General features: G+C 44.3%; 1 protein-coding gene across 1 annotated transcript in view; it reads right to left on the bottom strand.

The window, feature by feature from the left end:
- Positions 1-24,696, bottom strand: part of galnt14 (UDP-N-acetyl-alpha-D-galactosamine:polypeptide N-acetylgalactosaminyltransferase 14 (GalNAc-T14)) — a 120,523-nt gene that overhangs the window by 84,139 nt on the left and 11,688 nt on the right. The window contains exon 2 of the mRNA XM_076756124.1: positions 9,852-10,021. Within this exon, the coding sequence (XP_076612239.1) occupies positions 9,852-10,021 (170 nt within the window). The remainder of the gene's footprint in view (positions 1-9,851; positions 10,022-24,696) is intronic.

The following is a 24,696-nucleotide window of genomic DNA, read 5'->3' as shown; positions in this document are numbered from 1 at the left end:
TGTCTACTGTGAGCCCACTGGCTGCGTCCAGTTCGACCAAAAAGTGTCTCCTCCCGCTCAGATCGTGTGATTTAAATCATATTTGAAGGCCAGAAGATGCAAAATAATCCAGTAATTCTGTCTGAGTCTGAAAAACTTTTCGTTTCACGTAGAAAATTAATGTTCTTTATACTTTCCAGTTCCATTAATCTTGTAATCTCAGATTTATTCAGAGTTCCAGGTTGGAAACTGCTGCATATAATCAACACTATCGTCACTATCTTGTGTCTGTGCTGTTTTGTAATGAGATCTGGATCTCACTTTGTGTTGAAACCTCTTCAACCTGCGTTTCTCTGTCTGCTCAGAGGCCTAAAACTCAGACCAACACGAGGGGCCCAGCAGTGCAAAGCACGACACCGACAGCTGCGTGTTAAAGCGTTTAAGGCTGGACTGTTTCTTTAAGTTTCACTATCCACGCCTGAAATATACGAGGGCTTAAAAACTCTGTCTTTAATCTGCCTCCGCCTCTTCTTCTCCATCTCGCCTTCACGACTGAAGTGGATTTAAGAGGTGAAATCAATGAGACATCTGCTTCGCTCAGATCCACCGTCTCAGTCTATTTCAAGGACCGGCTCTGCCTCATGTTTCAAACACTCGGTGTGTTTTCTCTCAGTGTAATTCCCTCTAATTCACTGCACTCATTAACAGAGCACAAAATACAAAAGAAAATTAGGAAATTGGAGGAAACCGCCGCAGAAAAGATGAAAAAAAGGACAGGATTCAAAAGCACCGAGGCGAAATAAGAGGCGAACAAATGTGATGAGGTATCAGAGCAGATACAGTTGTAACGCCGTCTGCTCCGTGATCGTTTCGACACGCAGCCGTCTCAGAGACAGAGCAGGACGGTTAGCTCAGGCGCTAGCTACGGTAAAGCCGCTTAGCATCACTGTCACTCCGCGCTCTTGTAGAGCACCGGGGTGCTTCACAGCTCAGGTTCCACATCAGCAGATTACCCACAATACACCAAGGGGATTTCCTCGCCTCGCAGAGAGCATTCTGCCGCGGTCTGTGCTGTTTGTTAGACTCAGTGTAAACAGTGGTAAACATGACAGGAGTCGCAGCGTGCCTTCTGACAAAGGAACTTCTGGACCGGTGAACCAGAGTTCAGGCTCAAGCTGAGGACGTTCGATTGTGTCCTGTTTGATCAAAGACATTTGATCACTACAAAGGCAACGCTGAATCTGTCTCATTGACTTTAAGACTGATGAATATTCATGAATCCAGAACTTGTTCAAAGTGATCTGAGTGAAAGCGTCACAGCTGGAATCAGTCCAACCTCACTGGCTTGAACAGGCACTTCCACTACTTTTAAACCGTGTTTTTCTCAACAGACCTTTCAGGTGTGCAGATTCCATTTTTACATCACATTATTTAGCTGACACTTCCATCCAAAGCCACTTATAATAAGTGCATTCAAGCAAAAGTACATCAGCTTTATCAGACACACTGAACTGCTTCAACATTTTTGCCACCCAATCTATAAAATGTCATGCATTGTAATTCCAACCTGATGGAGAGAAAACACCATTTCTATTCAGCAATAATTAAAGTCACTAATAGATTTTTCTCAAGGAATAATTACATTTTGCAGCATGCTCATTACATCCTATAAATAACGATGTAAAATAGGCTGAAATGGGAGTCTGAAGTGTCAAAGTTGACGGCTCTGAGGGGCTCTGAATTAGCTTGGTTCGTCGCCCAAACCCCTGACTTTTCAGTAATTCAGCTCGGTCTGGTGTTGCGCCCTCTGACAGTCCAGAGGTGACATAAGAAGGTACATAATCTTGTTTTCATCTGGGGGGGTCAAAAATCAAGCTGTTCCCTCGGTGCTCCCCCTAGAGGCCTGGAGAACATCTGTTGTGGTAACTGGATTTGCAGCATGTGTGTTTCTGTGTGTTTCAGACACTGTACAGTTTCTGTTTGCTGCAAATATATTTCGTTTGGCATTCTGCAGCACATTTTGCTTGTGGTGGTTGAGCCTAACTTGATGTTTGTCATGCTGACTGGATTAATATGTCGATTTAGGAGTTGTTGTACGTCAACTTCTAACAACCTGTGTAGTTATGTAAATCTCATCCACACCAGTTTTCTGGCTCCGGCACAGAAACAGGACGTCGCCATCCTTAATCCTTTCAACAAAGCTCTGATTGTCTGAGTTGTTTTTCCAAACAGGAGAGCAGTTGTCAATGAGCACGCCATCAGACCTATTTCATCTGCGATGTGGGCGTCTATTCAGAGGTCTGGAACCAGACTGGTTGAAACAACCTCGATATCCGAAAAACTTCGCCTGTTCAAACAAATTTCGCCTTTCTAATCCAAACGTCTAGACATATATTGACTTGCAAATCACCAAATCAGTGTTTTCCTGGGAGGAAGTGAACAAAGTAATGCAGTGAATGATGTTTAAAGTTGTTGGAGGTCAAATGTGCTTTTTGAAATCCCAGGCTTTTTGAGTTCATAGCGAATCAGAGCCTCCAGGGTGTTAAATGTTTCCTCCATCTGCTTTTGATGCCAGACTCTGTGATCATTCATCACTGGAGCAGGTAATCAAATAAACGAGCTTGACGAGGAAAAATAAAAATCATTCAGTGTCGGGATCCAGGGGTTTTTTTCTTCTTTGTGTTTTTTCAGGGCTGTGATCTGAGAAGGATGAGGAGCGTCGGCGTAGGAGGCACCAAAGCTAATACACTGATTAATGTTTAGCTGCATGTTGTGATTCATGGAAACATGACTAAGAGGTTGACTGAGTGTGAAAGACACTGGCGCCAGTGTAGACACACACACACACACACACACACACACACACACACACACACACACACACACACACACACACACAGACTGCATGATCTAGTTAGTGTTCAAGGATCACTGGATCACAATGCAACTTCATAATTACTAACCAACCAGCATCCATTGATCTTTTCCTGACAGATATGAGGCGGATCATGCCTCCACTTTGGAGCAGAGACGACAAAACACTGGAGCGTTATTGCGTCTCCCACCGTGGCTTTAACACAGAAAATGACAAATGTGTGCCGGCTGGTGTGTTTTTCAGTCGTGCATCAGTGGAGAGAGAAGTAATAATTTTACACCCTTTCAACGCTTCAACGTGCTGACATTTCTCTGGTGACCGGCGGACCCCTCTGTTGTTTTAGTGGAAAGATGTTTCCTTGTGCTGCACATCAATTACCGGAAAGTGTTTGTTGCTGAGCCACACTATTGTCTGTTATTGGAACATCCCTTGTGTTTGGTTGATCTGAATGGTCATACTCACTCACCCTCTGTGGTGTCTGGCTACGCTGATAATTCGGGTTGTATCTGCAGATGTTCTGAGATATGCAAACGAATGAAAGAACAGAAGCTCAATGCAGAACAAACACTCCAAAAGAAGTAAAGTACGAAGTGATAAACGCAGCTCTGACCCTCGTCTGTGCGCGGTGACGTGAGCACGAGGGAGAGGAAGACGCAGCAGAGGAGGTTGTAGTGAAGCTACAGGCTAGCTGCCATCTATGTGTGAGATACAGTCCCTTGTTGTCTTGTAGTCTAACTTTAAAGGCGGTGAAACGATCTGCTCAGGGACAAAAGACACCGAGCTGCTCTTATCGCAGCACGTTCACAAAAGTTCCATGAAATCACTTTTCCTCCTCTGCATTGTTCAAACAGCTTCGTTCATCTTCAGCACATTTCCTCCGTGTTCTCCTTTGTCTTGCATTCGAGCAGTTGTCTCGCGCACTTCTTGTTGCCATATCAACCCGCCGTGTCCTACCGTCGGACGTGTCTCCACTGCGTACTGCGTCAGTCCATTGTCTCCATGCTTGGATCTAATCCCTGCAGCGGAGCGGCTGTTGGGCTTATAGACTGTCTGTCTGTCAGAGAGCAGACGGAGGGAGGTTCCCCTGTTCACTGAGATAATAGCAGAGCACTGGAGTGGAGTGGTTTACACACACACACACACACACACACACACACACACACACACACACACACACACACACACACACACACACACACACACACAGCCTCTCAAGCTCTGCATGTGGCAATTATCTCTCCTCTCAGCAGATTGTGGCATCTCCCCCATCTCCTCTCCTCCTCCACCTCTCCTTGCCTCCTCTCCCTAATCTCCTCTTGACTTTTCTTCAGCAACCTCTTCTTCCTCTTTCCTCCGACAACCACCTCCTCTCCCCTATCTCCCCATCTCTCCCTAAGCCGCCTATTGCTCTCCTATCACCTCCTTCCTCGCCTCCTCCTTCAAACTTGAGATAGTGACAGAGCACTCCTCCCTTACATGATAACAACCTGAACAATCTGCCTCCCCTCCCAAAAAAATGAAAGGCTGCCTTAAAAGACAAAGCTCTTCACACCTCACTGGTCCCCCTTTCCACCTAAAACATAAAAACACCACTATTTTCAACGCAGTGACTGTAACATGCACAGACACACAGACACACACACACACACACACACACACACACACACACACACACACAGACACACAGACAGACACAGACACAGACACACACACACACACACACACACACACACACACACAATGCAACTGATGGCCTGAGTGAACAGAAGTCAAAATCACGCGGCTGCAGACACGTCAACCTGCAGGGACTCTCTGTGTTTGCGGTGTGTTTTTGACACACTCTTCAGGTGCTAATATCTGCTCTATCTTTGTGTGCAAAAACACTAAATTTCATCACATAACTGGGATGTCTGAATCAGATGCTTGTTGAAAAATGGCGCCTGAATGTCAGTTTTTAAAAATGAGTTTATACTTGGAAGTCCGGCTCTGAAGCAAAGACTGAAAAATGTTAACGTTGGCTGCTTGACGAGGAACTGCTTCATTCATTTTATCTATTCAAACATGGGAGGAAACATGGAAAACAGGAGTCTGAGTGTGGACAAACATCAGGTACCGTCCCACTGCTCCCTCCTCTAAAGATTAATAACCAGTAAAATGTTCCCACTGAGAGTCGACTCTCCGCCTGCACTGCATCCGTCTCTGTGGAAGCTGTCCGGTGCATCCACGCTCTTTGACTGTCCAGGATTAAGTATCTTATTATTTTCCCAGATTTCTTCCAGCCCGCAGGCTATACGAAGACCAGCATCTCTGATCTTTAGGTTATCGTCGGCCCACTGGGAAAATAACAGACCTGGAGCCTCTTCTCTAAGCCTGCTGTGCTTTCTCTACTGGAGCTTTGCTTTAGAGTGCTAATCTAGCAGCTTCTCTTCTAGCTGTGTGCCTTTATTTTTTAGTTTTTAAGACTACAGCTGAGGTGTCTCTGCAGTGCATTACCAAGACATCACCTGCCAATCAAACAGCATCTTTCCTTACATTTCTCAGTGGTGAGGTTTTGATTTTCTCTCATCTTCGAGCACTATGAGAACTGTTGCTGCTGATGTGTTTATTGTTTGTTTGTTTGGTTTAAGGATCCTTATCGACATAAAACTGCAGAACGTCCTGACTGAGATGAAGAGCAAATCCTTCAACTTGGATGGACTGTTTGTCACAAAAATGTCTTACAGCTTGATCACAAAAGAGTAAAAGCACGTAAATCACTCTGAATAATTTGGTATGAACATGACCTTATTTTCCTACGAGGGTAACAGTGAGGCAGACGAGGGTCATGATTTCAAGCTATATAATGATCCTGCTATCATCAAGATGTTTCCCATTGGGTAACATCTTAATAACAATAATAGTGACCTTGTTAATAATGCTGGAAGCAGCATGTGAATGCATGCTTGTCATGTTGAAAGCTGTTTGTCATTCAGGTGCCATTTACAGTGAAGTGATATTTACAGTGCAACAGCTGGTAAGAAGCAGGAAAAACAGATAGAAATCTGCATTTAGGGGCATATTTGAAGTACACGTGAATGAAAATGAATGTTGATATGAGTCATGACTCAATGACCGTGAGGGAAAGACGAAGGCACACAGAAAAATAATCAGTATTCTCTGAAACGAGTGCGTGTGAGCTGTCACAGAACGAGGTTCGAGGAAGAATCCTCACCATCACTCCATCAACGTCTCCGCCGGTCCAACCGGAGAAAAATAACTCCAGCTCCAGATTCACTTCACATGTTATCAAAATGCAGCTTGCTCAAAAAGATGGATTTCCTCCTGCAGTGAGAGCACAAACTTCCACTTTGAAAAATGCTCGTTTGGGTTTTTCTCCCTGATGCTGGTGAGAAAATGATCCTTTAAAATCTTACTGGTGCCTCAATGGTGCCTGAACGCACACTGCAAAAACCAAACAAAAACAAAAGAGACTGGAATAAAATGACGGTCGATGACATTAAAAAATTGATTTTTTTTTTATTACCAAAGCAAATCAGAACTTGAACAACTTATTAACAGTTAACCATTTACACTATATGAAATATATAAATATAAATAAATCTGAAACACTACAAATTTACCTAACAAATTCACATAATAAAGAAAACCTTGTCCAATTACAATAACTTAAAACTAAATATAAAATACAACCGTATTTTCTCCCTTTCACAGTCCAGCATGTAGGATTCAGGGGATCTATTGGCAGAAACATAATATAATATTCATAATTCTCTTTTCATTAGTGTATAATCACCTTAAATATTGTGTTTTTGTTACCTCAGAATGAGCTCTTTATACGTCCGTCATGTTTCTACAGGAGCCCAGAGCAGACAAACAAACACACTGACTTTCAGATGCCTCTTTAATCCTACACACTGGTCCTTTAAATCTTCATTTTGGTAGCTTTACAGTGTTTTGACTGTAATGTATTTATGTATGTTCCTCAGTGTGGTGTCGACCACCATGAAGTGAATTTTCAACTGCTCCACCTTCTCAAATCTCCTCCGACCAGCTCTTTAACAGTTATTCCCTTTTTGTGCCCTTTCTTCACATTACCGTCGCACCACCCTGAACGCCCCGCGTTGGAAACAGACCCAGAGTGCACCTCGGCGAGTCCGCAGCAGAAGGCGTTTCTAAGAAAACGAAACCTCGGCGGCTTCAGTCGGGAATTTCACTGCTGTTGTTTCTCCATCCTAGAAGAGCTCGGGGTGCTATCACTTTCCCCTGTCAAGCACTCCAGAGCTCCACAGTAACTGAGTTAACAGATAATCACATAACACAAACCGCCCTCATCCACACACACACACACACACACACACACACACACACACACACACACACACACACACACACCCACACTCACCCTTCATCGCTGTCCTATATGAGATAAATGAGCACTATCAGCCCCCTACCTCCCTGCTAACAGATTAATGTGTAAGTGTTTCCCTGGTTTCCCGCCTCCTACACACACTTCTCACTTTCTCTGTCACACACACACACACACACACACACTCTCACACACTTCTCAGCTGCCTTATGTCTGCTCGACAGCAGATGATGCAGGCGATCGACACAACGCAATTACACGCATTAGCATAGACATGTGTATACGTAGAAACACACGCACACAAACACACACTGGAGCGCACACGCAGTTTAACACACGCCGTGTCAGAAGCAGCTCGCGCTATGATTGAGTCAGACATCATACATCCCATCATCTGCAGGATACATCCTCAAAACGTCACACACATGCACACACACACTGAGTGATGTACGTGCCAGTTATGCTAACAGATTTTCGCTTCCTACGTTTGTCGTGGAGCCGCAGCCTGCTGTGTTCACCACCACCAGCTGCAGCGGCAGCAAACACCCAGGACTTAGTCATGTTCACCGCAACTGCCAGAACAAACAGCCACCCAATTAACGCCCACATGCAGCTTCCTTTTAGAGAGCTGGGTCACCACGAGCTGCCTGGTAACCTTTAATCACACGGCGAACATCAGCTGAAAGTCACCACAGGGACAAACGGATGTTCCAGCTGGACGTGTTTGTCTTTAGCATTAAGCTACCTTTTCTGTGCAGCTCCAGAAAATATAGGAAACTACCATCCCTCAGTGGATGTAAAAAGTCATTTCGTGAATGTCAGCCAGTGTGGAGTGGAGCTCTATAGCTCGGAGATATGGTTTTGATAAGCACACAGTACTTTTCAGTAGAATTAATTCATTGTTGCTTTTGGACTTTTCAAGGTATTTGTTAACAACAATAATAATAATAATAATAATAATAATAATAATAATAATAATAATAATAATAATAATAATAATAATAATAATAAAAAGAGTATATCGCCAGCCTCAGACAATACAAATTCAAGCTGGATGCACAGAACACGTTAAGCTTGACACAACTTTAAAAGTGCATTCAGGGGCCCAAAGTTTAGAAACATTTCAAATATGTCTGGTCGAATCTGAGGAAACGTATAAATTCATGCCCCGCACATCTCGAATATTCCCATCTGAAGTAAAAACTAAACGCCTCATGCATGAATATTTAATTCAGTGATGACATAAACCACAAACAGCAGATGCAGAATATATCTGATTCTGACACACAATGAAGAAAAGGTCTATTTGCTCATTTGTGCAGGAAGAATAAAAGACATTTGATCACAAACATCCCTTTGTGAACATCATCAAATCATTCATGAGACCAAGACAGAAAATACTCTGATGTAATGCAATGAAAACGGATCTATGTTGACACACAGTGTTTTTGACACATGACCATAATAAAATATGTCAAAAATGATTCAAATAAAAGTTCAAGTATTAATAGTGTAATAAAAGATCAAAGTTCTCAAAGAACCAGTGTGGATTTCGACAGATCCACTGGCACAAATGGAATATAACCATCTGAAAATAAAAACCGGTGTGTGTTCACGACCTCAGAACAGCCATGTTTCTACAGCAGCCCAGAGCGGACAAACCAAACACCGGCTCTACAGGAAACCTTTCATTTTTCAAGTTTCCCGTCCACGCTGGGTTCTCCGACGTGCTTTGACAGGGAAGGTGAAGTGAGGGGCACTCAGCTGGCTGCAATCTGCAACCTCACCACCAGACGTCACCTTGATTCCTGGGAGCATCGTGGAAACAGTAGTTCAGGACAGGTGTGTGTGTGTGCGTGTGTGTGTGTGTGTGTGTGTGTGCGTGTGTGTGTGAGATCCCAGCAGCCCGGCCACACTGGACCTCTTCACACTTTGCACAAGTGCCTGGAAGTTTTTATCTCCTGAACTGTGTAAGAAGGCGGCTGCTGTCAAAGCGGCGCGCTCCTTATCTTCCTCCTGAGCGTCTTTCCAACAGACGAGGACGGCGCTCCGCTAAGAGGATTTCTATTTTGGTGTTTAATTTAATTTCTTCGCGGACAGACAGATTGTAATTTGGTGGTTTTTCTATGAAAATGTGTTTGGTTCCATAATCTAAATTTGTTTTAGCACAGATAGGGGATTAATTACGAGCTCGGGGAGCTGCTGCTGTGTTACTGTTTGACTCTGTGTGTGTGTGTGTGTGTGTGTGTGTGTGTGTGTGTGTGTGTGTGTGTGTGTGTGTGTGTGTACCTGTCATACTGAGAGTTGATCTGTAGGGTCCTGTGTGTTCTATGATGTGTTTGTTCATGTCTGCAGGCTGTTTGGGTTCGTACTTGTACTGATAAGCTTTATTTCTATGCAGTGCACTTGGGACAGATTCATACATTGCACTGGTGTGTGTGTGTGTGTGTGTGTGTGTGTGTGTGTGTGTGTGTGGAATATATACATATTCCTCCAGAGGTTGGATTGAACTCAGCAGGTTGCACAGATACAGCTCGCCACACAGGATCTGACTTCTTACACACCGACTCAAACCAAAAAAATGAGCAACAGGAGAAGAGTGTGCGTGAGTTTTCGTGTGTGTGTGCGTACCTGTAATGCCGCGTGTCTCTCAGGGCGCGGTTGCTGGGGATACGTTCGCTCTCTCTCTGGTTGAAGGCGTACAGAGTGTACGGGTCGTCACCGGGCTTCCAGCGCCGAGCGTTCAGGTAACTCCGCTCATCAAACCCCTCCAACATGTCCTCCCACTCCGCATCCGAGATCTGTCAATCAAGAGTCGGCCAGTCAGCTGGGGCTACAGCTAATAATCATTTCTATTTTCAGTTAATGTTTTTTTCATTAACGGTTTAGTCTTCAGAAGTCCTGAAAATAGAGAAAAATTAGAAGTTTTACCAACAGTCCAAAAACAAAGAGATTCACAGAAGAGCAGCTAATCCTCAAATTTAAGAAGGTGGGACCTGAAAATAGCATTTTCTTCAGTTGATTGATTAATTCATTGATTTTCTCCACCTTCTGTACATCTAAATGTGTCTGGACTTTAGCACGTGGCACACATCAACACCCTCACCCTGCTGTCCATGTCCGGTGTGTATTGATCCAGTAATTGTGAGATTACACACATCAGGATGTTGGGATATGCCACTGCTCTTTTTCCCAGAAAGTCAATTAGCGAGTGATTTTTTTTTTATTTTTTTTTTTTATCATTATTCACTGTAGATGATAAGTCACCATCACCACCAGCACACATGCTGCACATCCATACTGTTTACATGCGCGGGAGGTTATCAATAAATCCATGAAATTATTGAGCTGTTGCGGGTCCAATTTATCAGCCTGTCAATCAATCAGCTGCAGCAGCGTATCAGCTCATCAGTTACCAAACTGTGCTGCAGGCTGGTGTCATTCAGTTAACCCAGTCAAACATCTCAGAGCAGAGCAACACTGTCCCTGAGTCAGTCATCGGCCGCGAGGACGAGTCCATGTGAGATTTAGTCATAAATGTCACAAACTGAGTCTTGGCTTGTAACCTGTGACTACCCAGCAAAGACGTGTCGAGTGTGAGTGTGTGTGTGTGTGTGTGTGTGTGTGTGTGTGTGTGTGTGTGTGTGTGTGTGCGCGTGTGTTCAGCTGTCCACAGCAAAGGCCTTTTTAAAAGCATCAGGGGAGCTTTTAGAGGTAATTTGACTTAAAGAAGATTCAGGGGGGTTTTAACTTTTTGCTCTTCGGCATTTAAGAAGATGAATGTTGAACTTCGGCTTTTCATCGTCTTTGTTCTCTCCTTGTTTTGTGACTAAATGCTGCACTTTGTCTCTCAGCAGCTTTTGTTGTGCTGATCTGTGCTTTGCTGGAGGCTTTATGTTGGTTTGGGCTTTAAAGTCACAAATCTTGATTTTCTGATCACATTCATTTGACCGAAATAAATGCACATATTTAACTGTCCCGTTTTCAATCCTGCCTGCGTTTCACTATACATCTGTTTCTATTTGGATCACAAAGCAGTTCAGTTCACTTGGCGATAGAGACCAGGGATAAAAATATACATGACGCCTTTTAATTTGGGTTCGTTTCCGAGTCGTTCTCATGTATCACATTTAGGAAGTCGCTGCCATGACACTTCCCACAATCAGCAGATGGATGCAGCAGTAGTTCAGCTTCGGCACAAGCCTAAACAAACCCGACCAACTGGGCAAACACACCAGAGTCGGCTTCAACCACGCCAAGCCGGGAAGGTCTGAAACCCTGTCATAAGGCTTCATGACAGCCTCTGCTTTCTGCTCCTCTCTGTAATGTATGAAAATCACATGCAGAGGCTGCAGGAGGTGCTCCGTCTCACCTTATCTTTTTGTCTTATTTTTAGTGGAGATGAATGTGCATTTTCACATTGGAAAATTAATGGCTGGCTGTTTAACTGCACTGCAGTCATGTTTTTTTTTTTTTGCTGTTGGAAAATCAACCTCAGAAGACAAATCGTGAACACACATGAATGTTGTGAAAAGAATAGTGAGAATGTGCTTGCTTCTTGCATTTAAAATTCCTTTTCAGGTGTCCTTGAACAAATCAATCAGGGCAGACTTTTCAACTGCAGAGCCACACAACAGAAACCTTGACTGACAATGAAATAAAGATAACTGTAAGTTCACTGTGATGAATATCTGAGCTCAGGCTCGTTTGGGGTCCCTGCAGGTTGAGTTCCTTGCACCAGGTAATAAATGGAAATCAATATGACTGTCTGGAAGGTAGGAAATCAACCTTAAAACCTGCAGAATAGGCACAAATAATGTAAAATAATGAAGAAACTGACACCTGCCCGATGCTTCAGATCCTTCGTGGCAAGGCAAGGAAAACTAGCAGCTGGCTAACACTGGCACACGGACAGAAATGTCGATTAATGTGCAGCGTATTTATAAATAAATGAAATTAGCTTATATAACACATCCACAATTTGTAGTTAATGGCGCTAAAGCACGCAAAAGCAGCTGTACGGACCTTTAATATGCTAATCAGAGACGACGCTCTCGCTGTGAGAGCAGTAAAAGACGGTCTCTCTTCATGTCATTCAGCACCAAGAAAATTCAGAAACAAGAAACAACCAACTCTGCAAAACCCAAACTTCAACTCCAGAAAACACAAATGTTATAAAATAAGATGTAAAATGTTAATGCAGCTCATAAATCCCACTCAGCTCGTAACAGCTGGTGGAGAAAAACACAAGGTGGCAGCGACTTAAGAAAAAAAACAGCTACAGCTGCACTTTCTGTCTGTCGGAGAGTGTGTGTGTGTGTGTGTGTGTAGTTTAAAAGAGAGCGTACATCATTTATGAGACAGTACAGATGCCTGTTTGCATGCGGGAAGGAGTGTGTGTGTGTGTGTGTGTGTGTACAACTGAGGGAGTAAATGTGTTTGTGTGTGTATCATTTATGAGTGTGTGTGCTTGTAGGTATGTGTGTGTCAGTTGACAGAGAGGGAGTGTGGGTTTCCGTGTGTGTTTGTGTGATGCATAAGAAAGCAAGAGAGAGAGAGGATGTTCCTTTGAGGGCGAGAGGCATAAAGAGCGTACATTATCATTCTCTCTCTCTTTCGCCCTATCATAAACATAACACAGGAGCTTCAGCAAAAACCCCAGAGGCCATATTTCTCCCCAACGACCACACACACTGGCACATAGTGGAGATGAATGGACACGCTCGCTCGTTCTCACACACACACACACACACACACACACACACACACACACACACACACACACACACACACACACACACACACACAGGGTCACAGAGCTGATGGTGTGTGTAACAGAACAACATTTACGGTGGGGCAGCAGCAGTCAGGATGGAAGGATGCGGAAAACGACTGACACTCCTCCTTATCTTCTTCCTCTCTTGTCCTCCTCCTCCTCCTCCTTCTTCTTCTCTCCTCATTATTCAGCCATACGACTTGCTGATGCGACACATTGTCTAAATGGGGCCATTAGAGGGCTGGGAGTCAGACTCTTTGTGTGAGTGTGTGTGTGTTAGTCTGTGTTGCTAGTTCTTCCCCTGGTGGCTGTAACAACGAAGCATGAAGAACAAGGGGGGGGATAAAGAGAAGAAGAAGCACAGAGGAGGAAACAGAAAAAAATGAATGACAAGAGAGGATGAGTGGGAGAAGGAGAGGGAGGAATGGAGTGAGGAAAAGAGACAGAGGGAGAAGAAGGAAGGAAGAAAGAGGGAGAGACGGGAAAAGGGAAGGGACAAAAGCAGAGGAAAGAGGGTGAGAGACAAAGTCACAGAGGATGAGGAGGGAGACAAAACAGAAACTGAGGAAGGAGAAAGAAGAGATGTGAGGAATGAAGGAGAGAATGTCCAATGAGAGGAGAGACACATGGACACAGACAGAGGAGAGCGGTGGACACAGGAGACGAGATGAGAGAAGACGTGAGACAAGGCCGGCATTCGATTAATCTTCACACACAGACACACACCCACCCACACCCACACCCACACACACACACACATACACACACATACACACATACACACACACACACCTGCGGACTTCTTGTCTCCTTGTAAGATTTGTTTGCATCTCGTCTCGCTAGGAGCTCAGGAGAGGTTGCGTTCAAGGTCCTGTGGATTTTATCCTATTTATGAAAGACACACACACACACACACACACACACACGCACACACATGCACACGCACACACGCACACACACAGCTTGTCCTCCTAATGCACCGTGGCATCCTCTCAATGCCTCTCACGGCCTCTTACATGAACACAGACATTCAATTAACAAACCTGAGGCACGACGCGCTGGACAAACAATGTGTGTGAGTGTGTGTGTGTGTGTGTGTGTGTGTGTGTGTGTGTGTGTGTGCGCCAAGCCACCAAGGAACCTATTAATTCATCCAGACGAGACAGACTGATACATTTAGAATCATAATGAGAAAGCCTGAAGTGTGAGTGCACACACACACACTCTCTCTCTCTCTCTCACACACACACACACACACACACACACACACACACACACACACACTCTCTCCCTCTCTCTCTCTCTCTCTCTCACACACACACACACACACACACACACACACACACACACACACCCCGTGTATCAGGGCCATACTCTTTGACAGCTCACATGAAGAGAGGGAGGAGAGGACACTGTGTACTAAAACCTACTGGTCGTGGAACTGGAAGGTTGCTGGTTTGAATTCCTCTGACCAGTTTGAAAAGGTCAAGCAGAGACCAAACCAAACCTCAGAGGACATTATCCTAAACTATGATGAGAGTTTCAGTTACCAAAAATACACTTCCTGTAAATTTAACTGGAAAGTTTCCTCACAGTTAAATAACTGTCTAGTCCAGTTTCTTTTTATCTTGTGGCTTTTCACTTCCTGCTCATACTGGTTAGAGGTAAAGGTAGAGAAGCGTGAGTCCACTGTTCATCCCATCTACCAGCAACACTGCATGGACTGGTCCCAGTTGACAGTCTGGGTGTTGTGCATCACTCATTCATCTGACATCAAACCAGCGATGGAGTGTGTCTGCCCTGTGATCCGGACGCATTCCAATATTTTACGTGTTCTTCCTTGGCTTGTGCCGCACCCTTCCTCCAAGCGAGCGCACAAGCAAACCGGACTGAAAACACCACCTCCTGGCAGAGGCACTAAAAGGGTGGAAACACAGCATCTTGCTGGGATACGACTGAAGTACAGCATCACACACAGCACATCCGTTTGGTGTTGTTAGCAGCAGGAGAAAACGCTGATCTATAAACCTAAAACTCCACCGCAGAGGCTCCTACTAACCTTTTGCATCAACCATAAATCCAGCTAATAGATCAAGATGTTATAAAACTGTAGTGGTGATAACACAGAGGGGCAAGAGAAACAGTACAAGTTGTAATAGTAGTAGTATTAGTAAAGGCGATGATGGTCACAGAATGAAGTAACATGAACACTATTATTGCAGTATTAGTACCTGCATCAGTGTCACTGCCTGTTTTTATCAGTGTCAGGGTTGTTCAGATGTATATTTTCAGCCTGATTCACACACAGAAGCAAACAGCTGAAGAATTACAGAAGAGAGACATCAGCCTCTGAACGCAGGACTGCTGCTAATGAGACCACGGCTCTTTGAAGACATGTGTGTCTCTGTGTGTGTTGGGGGGTGAGACAGGGACAGATTCAGCTGGACTTGTGAGGACACATCAAAATGTCTTCATTTTTAAATCGACCATTTCTCCTTGCTGACATTTTATCCAAAGTGCTTCACAGTTTCATGTCGTTCTCACACACACTCACACGTCAATGGAAGCGAGCCGCCGTGCAGGACGCGGCTCTAACCATCAGGAGCGTCTGGGTTTCAGTGTGGTGCTCACGGGCACTAAAGCTCCAGCCTGGGATTAGCGGTCAACGCGCTCTGCTGGCTGAGTCATCTTCAATGTGGGTGTTGATGCAGAATAGTGTGCAAATGTCTCCACATCTGGTGCGGTTATTAGCAATTTTGCCAAAGCTGAAAAACGATCCGTTCCCGTTTTTTGGATGTCGGCCTGTAGTCCACACTTGGGTGTGTTTGTGTGTGTAACTGGGAGAGTCACAGATTACCCAGCACAACGCAATGAAGAAAATACAAGATAGTTTCAGAAAAACAGCCGTTACAAATCAAGCTCTCGACGTACTGCTACTGTTATTCCTGATAAACCAAAGAGCGCTGAGCTCTCTCAGCGTCTCTTCACCTTAATATGAGACCCAGTCAGATGATGAATTACCCATTATATCCAAGGCATAAATCATGTATGGACTGTGTGTGTGTATGTCTCTGCTTTATTATCCCCTGTTCATGTGCACCACATGAACAAATGACCTCCCTCCTGCAAACACACACACACACACACACACACACACACACACACACACACACACACGTCAACCCCTGTGTTATATCGTGATGTATCACCTCTGTAACAACAGTAACAAAACGGAAAAACAAATGTGATATCTCCATTATGTTTGTTCCTTCTTAAATTATCTCTCAAAGGCGAGCTTCAACCCAGACAGCTGGCGGTTATCAGAGGCATTATGACGAAGGTAAGAAGAATATCATCCTCCATCTCCTCCAGCTTCAAAATGATCTGACTCAGGTTACAGAGGTGGGATTAAGGCAGAGAGGCTGCTGAGATAAGATGGCTCCAACGCTCTTAGTTTCTCTCTTTTCCTTTTTCTTACTTCGCTTGTTCTTTGTCCGTCAGTGAATTTGGTTCTGTAACATGACACTGCCTCCGTTTGGGCTCGGGTTATTTTTAAAAAAGAGATTTAGCGCCTTCTAGCTAAGTAAAAGTAGAGTAAAAAAAAAAGCTTCAGATGCTGGTGATGCAAAAGAGGCAAAAAAAAAAAAAAAGAGAAAGACGAACATCTGAATATTCATCTTCAGCTCCAGATTAACGCAGCACAGAAAGTCAAATCCATAATTCAAAAAATCTGACAAAAACAGATAAGAATCAGACTGATTATACAAGGTAAGCAATAAACAAAGACAGACAACATAAAAAGGCGGGATTAGCTTCAGTCCAGACGCTGCAGGAAGCATCCATGTTTAAAAACAGACGAATCTGCAGGACTCTTTAAATCACTCACAGCGACAGACCTCATTTGCATGGACTGTTCTGTAATCCTGTTATCTCAAACTCGCCAATTAGTTTTTGTGCCACAACGAGGTATCAAACTTTTCTTATCTCCAGGTCACGACTAACTATCTTGTTACGCTATGAAAGTGAGAAACAGTTTTGTCAGATGGTGACTTCAGATCTGGAGATCGACATCAGAGCGGCTCGGGGGGGCGTCGGCCTTTGTAGTCGGGCTCACTGAAGAGAAACCAAAGCGGAGGAGATACAGTCGGAGGAAGTGATTGATCAGCGCTCCACAGGCTGCTTTAATCAGAGTGGAACAGGCGGGAACTGCACCGAGCTTTTCTGTTCCAGATAAAATTCAAAGTTCACTTGAACTAACAGCTTTTATATTTTGCTGTCTTCAGATAATGAGATTACTAAACCTTCATCATGACAAAATGGAGTTTGATATCTTTTGGCAATGACAATTAATTTGTTCAAGGGCAGACAAGTCTGAAAACAAAAGTTCACTCCTAAACTTCTGAGCTTCATAAAGAAAGAAACTGTACTTTTTATTTGTTTGCTTTCTTTTTGAGACGAGCGTTATTAGCGGACGTTAGCATTTATACATGATGTGAACTTTCTGTGTTGATAAAATATGAATTTAATGTGTAGAAAATTTTTTTGTTTTGTGGCAAAATTACAGAAATGTATTGTTTAGTGTCCTCAACCTCTAGAACTTTCTGGATCGAAGCTGAATGGATGAAATGACCAATGTGTGATTAGATGATCTCATTTTTTATTTCCACCTCCTTCAGTCGTGTTTACAATCAACCAGATGAATTTACAGACATCATTTTCAAAGAATCCCAAAAGTTTTAACACATCAGCCACTAAAACAATGCTTTGTCCTCTGTTAACTGAATGTTTTACATCCACATTCACACCAGCGAGCAGGCTGATTCTTCCCTGAAGTGTTGCTATCGTACGTCTTTATATCATCACCATCACCAACGCTCGATCTGCAGAGCAGCATGAAACCATCTGCAGGACTTTGGTCTCCTTGGTGTTGTGGGTAACTGCAGGAGCTCACTGATGAATCGACACACGGATTTCCCAAATCACAACACTGCACGGAGGTGAGTTTTAAACAGACGCATTAAGATTTTCCCAAAAATCTGTGTAAAGAAAAGTGTTGTAAAGGCAAACAGAAGTGCTCAAAGCATCGCTTGATGGCACAGATAGTGGTGAGAAGCCTTTTAGTGACACCAGTCCAACCCAAACGCTTAGAGACAGCTGAACTGTGACTGGTCAGACTGAGACAAAATGATGTAAAGCAAACTGAGTTTTGATCTGAGCAATTTTCTCTGTAAATACTCGTTAGTACGAGACTGAACACAGTGAAAAAATCCTCCCTCTGTGCTTGAACACATCGCTGCTCCTCTGAGATTAGAAAGCCAAGACGTGGTCACATCAGCTACATGGAGCTTTTTTTCCACTTCTCACCCTTTGTCTCTCCTCATCTTCTTTCTCCTCATGCTCCGGCCCCTCCTCATCCTCCCTCTATTCTCACCTGTCCTCTCCTTTCCAGTCCTCGCCTCTTCCCTCATCTGTCGCTCTCTACCCACATCGCTCCTTCTCCTTGGTTATTCTAAGCTCCCTCGTCCTTCTCTCCTCTGCTATCCCTTTATTTATCTTCACCTCCTCGTCCTTCCTCCCCCCTCTCCTCCCTTCTCCTCTCCTCCTGCGTGAAGTGGTTGCTGTTTGTTTGAAGTCGGGGCTTATTGAGCTCAGGTCTGGAGAGAGCAGCGCTACGTCAATACTACACACAGGCAGACACACACACACACACACACACACACATACATACACACACACACACACACACACACACACCGAGACAAACACCCTCTCCTCTTTCTCCCTCTCGTCTCCCTTCAAAACTGTCTCACACACACACACACACGCACATGCACGCACCCACACACACTCCCCAGTCATCAATTAAGGGTGTGTATAGATCTCTCCCTGCAGCAGTGGTGCTTGTTTGGTTTCTACATTGTTTTCTGTTCCAGCTCATACATCTCTGTCTATGACACACACACACACACACACACACACACACACACACACACACTAGCATACTGCTGCACATTTAGACTTTTTTGCCACAACGGGAGATGTTTTCCCAGAATCTTTTCAGAAGCTAGAAGAACTTAATCTGCATTTAGACCTCGAGGGTGAGGTTCTAGTTTTGAGTTCTGGGCTCTAAAAAGTTCCTGATCGCAATAAATAAAACCCCACTCCTGAGGTAAAACTCACTGATGGCACACAAACTATCAGTGGATGGATGCTTAAACAGAAAATCTGGTTATTATAGTGAGAAATTCAACATTTCATTTGGACAAATTTGTTTCAGGGACTTCCTGACAGGGCCAAGAACAACAAGGGTAAAGACTTCGTAAAGAGCCGAGTGAATGTAACGATGCACTAAAGCAGAAGAATAAGTGGACAGAGCTCTGTTCCAACGTTAGTCTGTCCCCCTCTGCATGTCTCACACCCAGCACTCAAACAGGAAATTAGACTGACATGATGTCTCTTTGTGATCATCTCATCAGATGCTTTTAATTATGTAAATCAAACACAAAGGTAAACAAAGGGAATTATCAGGCGACAACAAAGCTGCAAAAGCATCATCAAAAGACCACACACACACACACACACACACCTGTATCATATCTCATAACACAGATACAAAACTCTCCACTGAACCTGCAATCTTCCAGCAACGCAATGAATCATGGGAACACAGGGACATGAGTGGAATTGGTCCGACAGCTGTTGGGTGGCGTTGCAGTGTGCATGTGTGTGTGTGTGTGTCTGTGTGTGTTTCTCTATAGCTAAATGCATGACGAGGTCAGTGGCTGACAACAGAAAGCAACAACACTTGTCTTCCCCTTAAAAGCACAGAAATGGTTTCGACATCGACCCAGCATGCATTATGTGTGGTCACATGACTACACACACACACACACACACACACACACACACACACACACACACACAGTGTACAGTGAAGAGGCAGAAATGTGTGTCACTCAACGCTTTTCTTTTTTTTAAAACAGAAAAAAATGAAACACACAACAAAGCTTCACCTGCCTCCTTTTCTTCAACCAGGACACTTACAGTCCAGGTGAAGTGTCCGTAGGTAAGGCACTGAATCTGAGCCTGACCTCTGACCTCTTAACCCCCCTGTGGAGGCGGCAGAGCGTAGACAAGGCACAACTTCCCCACAGGGATCAAGAGAGGATCACATCGCATATTCATGGTACGGCAAAGAGCCGGGGATGAAAGCATCCACCATAAAGCACACAGAGAGAGAGAGAGAGAGAGAGAGAGAGAGAGAGAGAGAGGACGACATGAACAGAGAGAGAGAGAGAGAATATGTTTGTAGGTGTTTACATCGAAAATTCTCCTTGAATTTAAAGTGTTTTTCTTTGCAGCTCTCCAAGGCTTTCTGTGTGTGTTCAGCTGAGCTCAAAACTGTGGAGAAAAACAACCAAGGCTGCTCGTCTGTGCGTGTGTGTGCGTGTGTGTGGCTCTGCATGCATATGTATGAGGTGACAGATGGGGTGTAATTTAAACGTTACCTTGTACAGATGCACATTTTACCCTTCACACACACATATGAGACGCCTCAGAATGAAAACTGATGCACTGAAGTACTGTGATAAACTGCTATACTGTAAGTCAGCAGTTATGAAAATAATGTATCTGTACTACTGAAACCGTACACATTACTGAAATACTCTTAAACACAACACTGAAGTATTGTCAGAAACTACTCATCTATTGCCGCAAAAGACTGTGATGACCAGTAATTCACTATTAACAACACAACCCTGATTACAAAACAGCTGGGATGATCCGACATGAGCAGATGTGGCCTCTGCACTGTACGAGGTTTTTGGATAAATACTCGGTTTCTTAACATTGACATTCAGTATCCATGAAGGAAAGTAAGGTATCGTTATGGTCAGCCACGTAAAAACTTCTTTGTTGGTTAAAATGAGGAAAAGAACTGCGACCACAGTAGAAACACTTCAAACTGCAGGTCAAAGCCTCCTTCCACACTGACTCTCTCTAAAACTAAAAACACTGTATGTGCAGCTTTGCTCTCCACAGCTCTTGACTTCCTGCATGTGGCTGCAAAACAGAAATGCGCTTTCCTTACCTGTTGCAACAAGCCAATCAGAGCCGTCTGTGAAACCAAACAGTGTCATTTTTGAAATTTGAGCAAAACTCATTGACAGTTTTCATGCTCTGACTTGCATTTTTTAGCACTTTGCAGCCGCACTGTCTGCACGTAGACGGAGACTGGGCATGAATCCAGTGCTGGACTCGAAGACTGAATACACACAAGAGTCTGCCACCCCGTCTGTGCCTCCACACCTTCCCTGTTCGACATGAACGTCACTTTACTTCCTGCATAGTGAATGTAATCCGTATTTTAAACTGCCTTTCTGTCTTCCTGGCTGGGTAACGTTTGCTAATGCACAACACTGCCACACACTCCTGGAAACCAGAACGTTTCCTCACTCCTTTACAAAATAACACCACATCAACTATTCAGGTGCTGTTGTTGCCATAGGATATTGCTGCTCTCTCTCTCTCTCTCTCTCTCTCTCTCTCTCTCTCTCTCTCTCTCTCTCCACCCCCCCCCCCCCCTCTCTCCTCTAATCCATACACATATCCCACTGGACACCAGACTGGGAAACTGTTTATCCAATCACAGCTGTTCAAAATTCCTCACCTTCTCCTGCAAAACCTACCTTCACTGGTGAATATAAATAAAGTGTGTTTGTGTGTGTGTGTGTGTGTGTGTGTGTGTGTGTGTGTGTGTGTGTGTGTTTGTGTGTGTGTTGTGGAAAGGGATGCTTAGCAAACACTGCAGAGCAAGCAGTCTGGAAGCAGAGCAATAATTCACCCTCTGCAAAAGCCATGAATAAAAACAAACTTAAAAGATGCCACAAAATAGAAAATGTGCTCGTTCTTTTCTACTATTCCTCTGTCTCCTCTCGCTCGCTCTGACCTTCTGTCTCTGTCCATCACAGAGGACATTACATTGACTGATATTCAGAGGCCTGGTTCAGACAACACGATTTCGTCATGCCCGACAAATGACCAGCGTCGTGGCAGATTGTGAACGATCATGTGTACTCATGTAGCGTGACATGCTAAACGACACCCCGACACAAACACAGGCTTGTCAAAATGCTCCTGAGCGTTGACCAATCAGGTGCTCTCTCCAGAGCGCAGTCAGGTGGCCATGACAAAGAGGAGGAGGGATGCTGAGATTGCTGCCATCAGGTGGGACAATGAAAGAGAGGAACACCTGTCCTGCTTGATGTTTCTTCAAAAAAAAAAAAAAAAAAGAAATTTTGGCGAGAAAAGGCGGGAGCTCTTCATCAGCCCAGCGGTCATCACACTATCCCGGTCCGAACTGCAGGAATAGGCTTATCGTTACTGATTCCAGACCTGACATTGAAAGAGCCTGTTTGTTATGTTAAATCTGACACGATGACAGTCCCTGAGGACAAGAAACCGTGCAGTCTGATCCAGACCCAACCCTAACCATAACGTGAAGTCTACACACTAAAATTCTATCATTTACAAACCTGTGTTTTGTCCCCGAAAGGAAGGCAAGTCCCCACAATTCTCCTGTAAACAGATTTATGTCCTCACAACATGACTAATATATGTCACACACACACACACACAAAGAAACACACCCTCTATTTCACCTGTGGTGTGAATCAAGTCTTCTTCAATGAAAATATATTTTTGGAAATTCAACCCAGGTAACCAACAGAAATGAAATAAATATCAAGTTGAAACAGCTGTCAAACACACACACACACACACACACACACACACACACACACACACACACACACACACACACACAGAGTGCACTGTTATCAAACAACAAACAGCAGAAGTAATAAAAAACTAATAAGAATGGCCTCTCTGTGAAAACACACTCACACACACTTAAGGACGAAATCACAAGACACACACAGATTCATTATTAAATGTCATGAAGGCATCTGTGTGTGTGTGTGTGTGTGTGTGTGTGTGTGTGTGTGTGTGTGTGTGTGTGTTTTAGAGGTGTGCGCAGAGTTTAGAGCTTTCAATCTAATCCCGTTCTTTATTGGCCACAGGCAGTGGGACCAGTCGTGTAATACACAATAACGTGCCTGCGTGCGTGCGTTTGTGCCTGTGTATGTGTGTGTGTGTGTGTGTGTGTGTGTGTGTGTGTGTGTGTGTCTTTGTTGCTGAGGAAGAAGGAAAGATTTGAGTTTTCAGAGGGGAGTTGAGCAGGAGGAGGAAGAAGAAGATAGAGGAGCGCTCGTTTAAATCCTCCTGGTAATATTGCTTTCTTCACTCTCTTGGCAAGGAGATTAGCTGCTAATGGAGAGGATATGTCTGCTATTAGCCCCAACAACAACAGCGGCAGCAGCACTGACTGCGCCGACAGCAAGGCAGTGCCACTGTGTTGATGGCGACTACGTCGACAGCAGAATGTACAGAGACTGTTTCCTGGGAAGTGAAGCTGAGCGTTTCGAACCAACGTGAGTTTGAGCAGCATCATCAGCCGGACTCCAGCCGGACTGAACGGCAGAGGGATTTTTTGGTCTCTGCTTGTGAACATGCTCAAAGATGGCCCCCGCTAGCCGGCTCAACCTGGTCTCTGCATTGTTAGAGTCCCGCCCTCACACTGTGCACACTGTTATCCACTGGGGACTGCACACCCACCGCCCTGAAAGGTCCTGAACACAGCAAAATAAGGAAACACAGGCAGAGGGCAGGGTCTCTGCAGATACCACCACACACTTTAAGAGCGTCAAAAGTGATGACTAAAGGATTATTTTTGAATGACTTGTACATTGCTTTTCTATGAAAATCCCCCTCGTTCTGCCTCTAAGTCACAAAAATCTGAGCCTGACTGCTCTGAGACTTTCGTTTTGAAGACAGACGAATGAAACGAACCTTCACACGCTCTGAAATTCAACTTTAAGACGTGCGCCTGTAGCTTCTCCAAGCAATGAGGCATTTTATCCAACACTTCAGGTGCGCTCACTCTCAGTTCTGGGAGTTTGTGTGCGACCTGTGTGATGTGGCCACTCACGTCCTTTCCCTGTTGGACTCTAGCAAGAACATAAGAGACAAAAATGTTGATGTCTCTGTTAGAAAGATGGACAAAAATCTGAATAAGTCATCACATCAAATCACATTTAGGATATCCACGTTGCCCTCTGAACAAAGGCAGCAACTTGGGGCTGCGATGGGGCTTCTTGTACGCTTCACCTCGACACCTGGACCGTCCTTGCAGCTCTGCAGCTGTATGGAAAGGAGCTGCTGCTCACACAGAGGCAGCGACAGGAGAAGCTGGCTGTAACTGGCACGGAGCACAGAAATGACACATTGAGCACAAATGACTGGTGACAGCGAAAACAGCTTGTACTCTGTCTGCTTTAAACCAGTTCATTTGCTCCCTGTCGCCTCACTGTTGTTGTTCGTGTGTGTGTGTGTGTGTGTGTGTGTGTGTGTGTGTGTGTGTGTTGGCTATTTCTCTCTCTCCCTTTGTCTCTCTTTTCCTCCCACCCTCTCTATTTTTCTATATTTTCCTGTTTTTTTCTGTCTTTTATCCATTTTTTTCTTCTTTCTCATTTTTGTTCTCATCTTGCATCACGCTCTCCTCCTCGTCCTCCTCCGCCACTCCTATTCTTCGTCTTCTCTATTCTCTCCCAATCTCATATTCTTTTTCTCTCCACTTTT

This window comes from Chaetodon auriga, chromosome 18 (assembly GCF_051107435.1).
Source record: "Chaetodon auriga isolate fChaAug3 chromosome 18, fChaAug3.hap1, whole genome shotgun sequence".
NCBI lineage: Eukaryota > Metazoa > Chordata > Actinopteri > Chaetodontiformes > Chaetodontidae > Chaetodon > Chaetodon auriga.
Note: the sequence above shows the minus strand (reverse complement) of the source record. Positions and strands in the feature narration are given on the sequence as shown.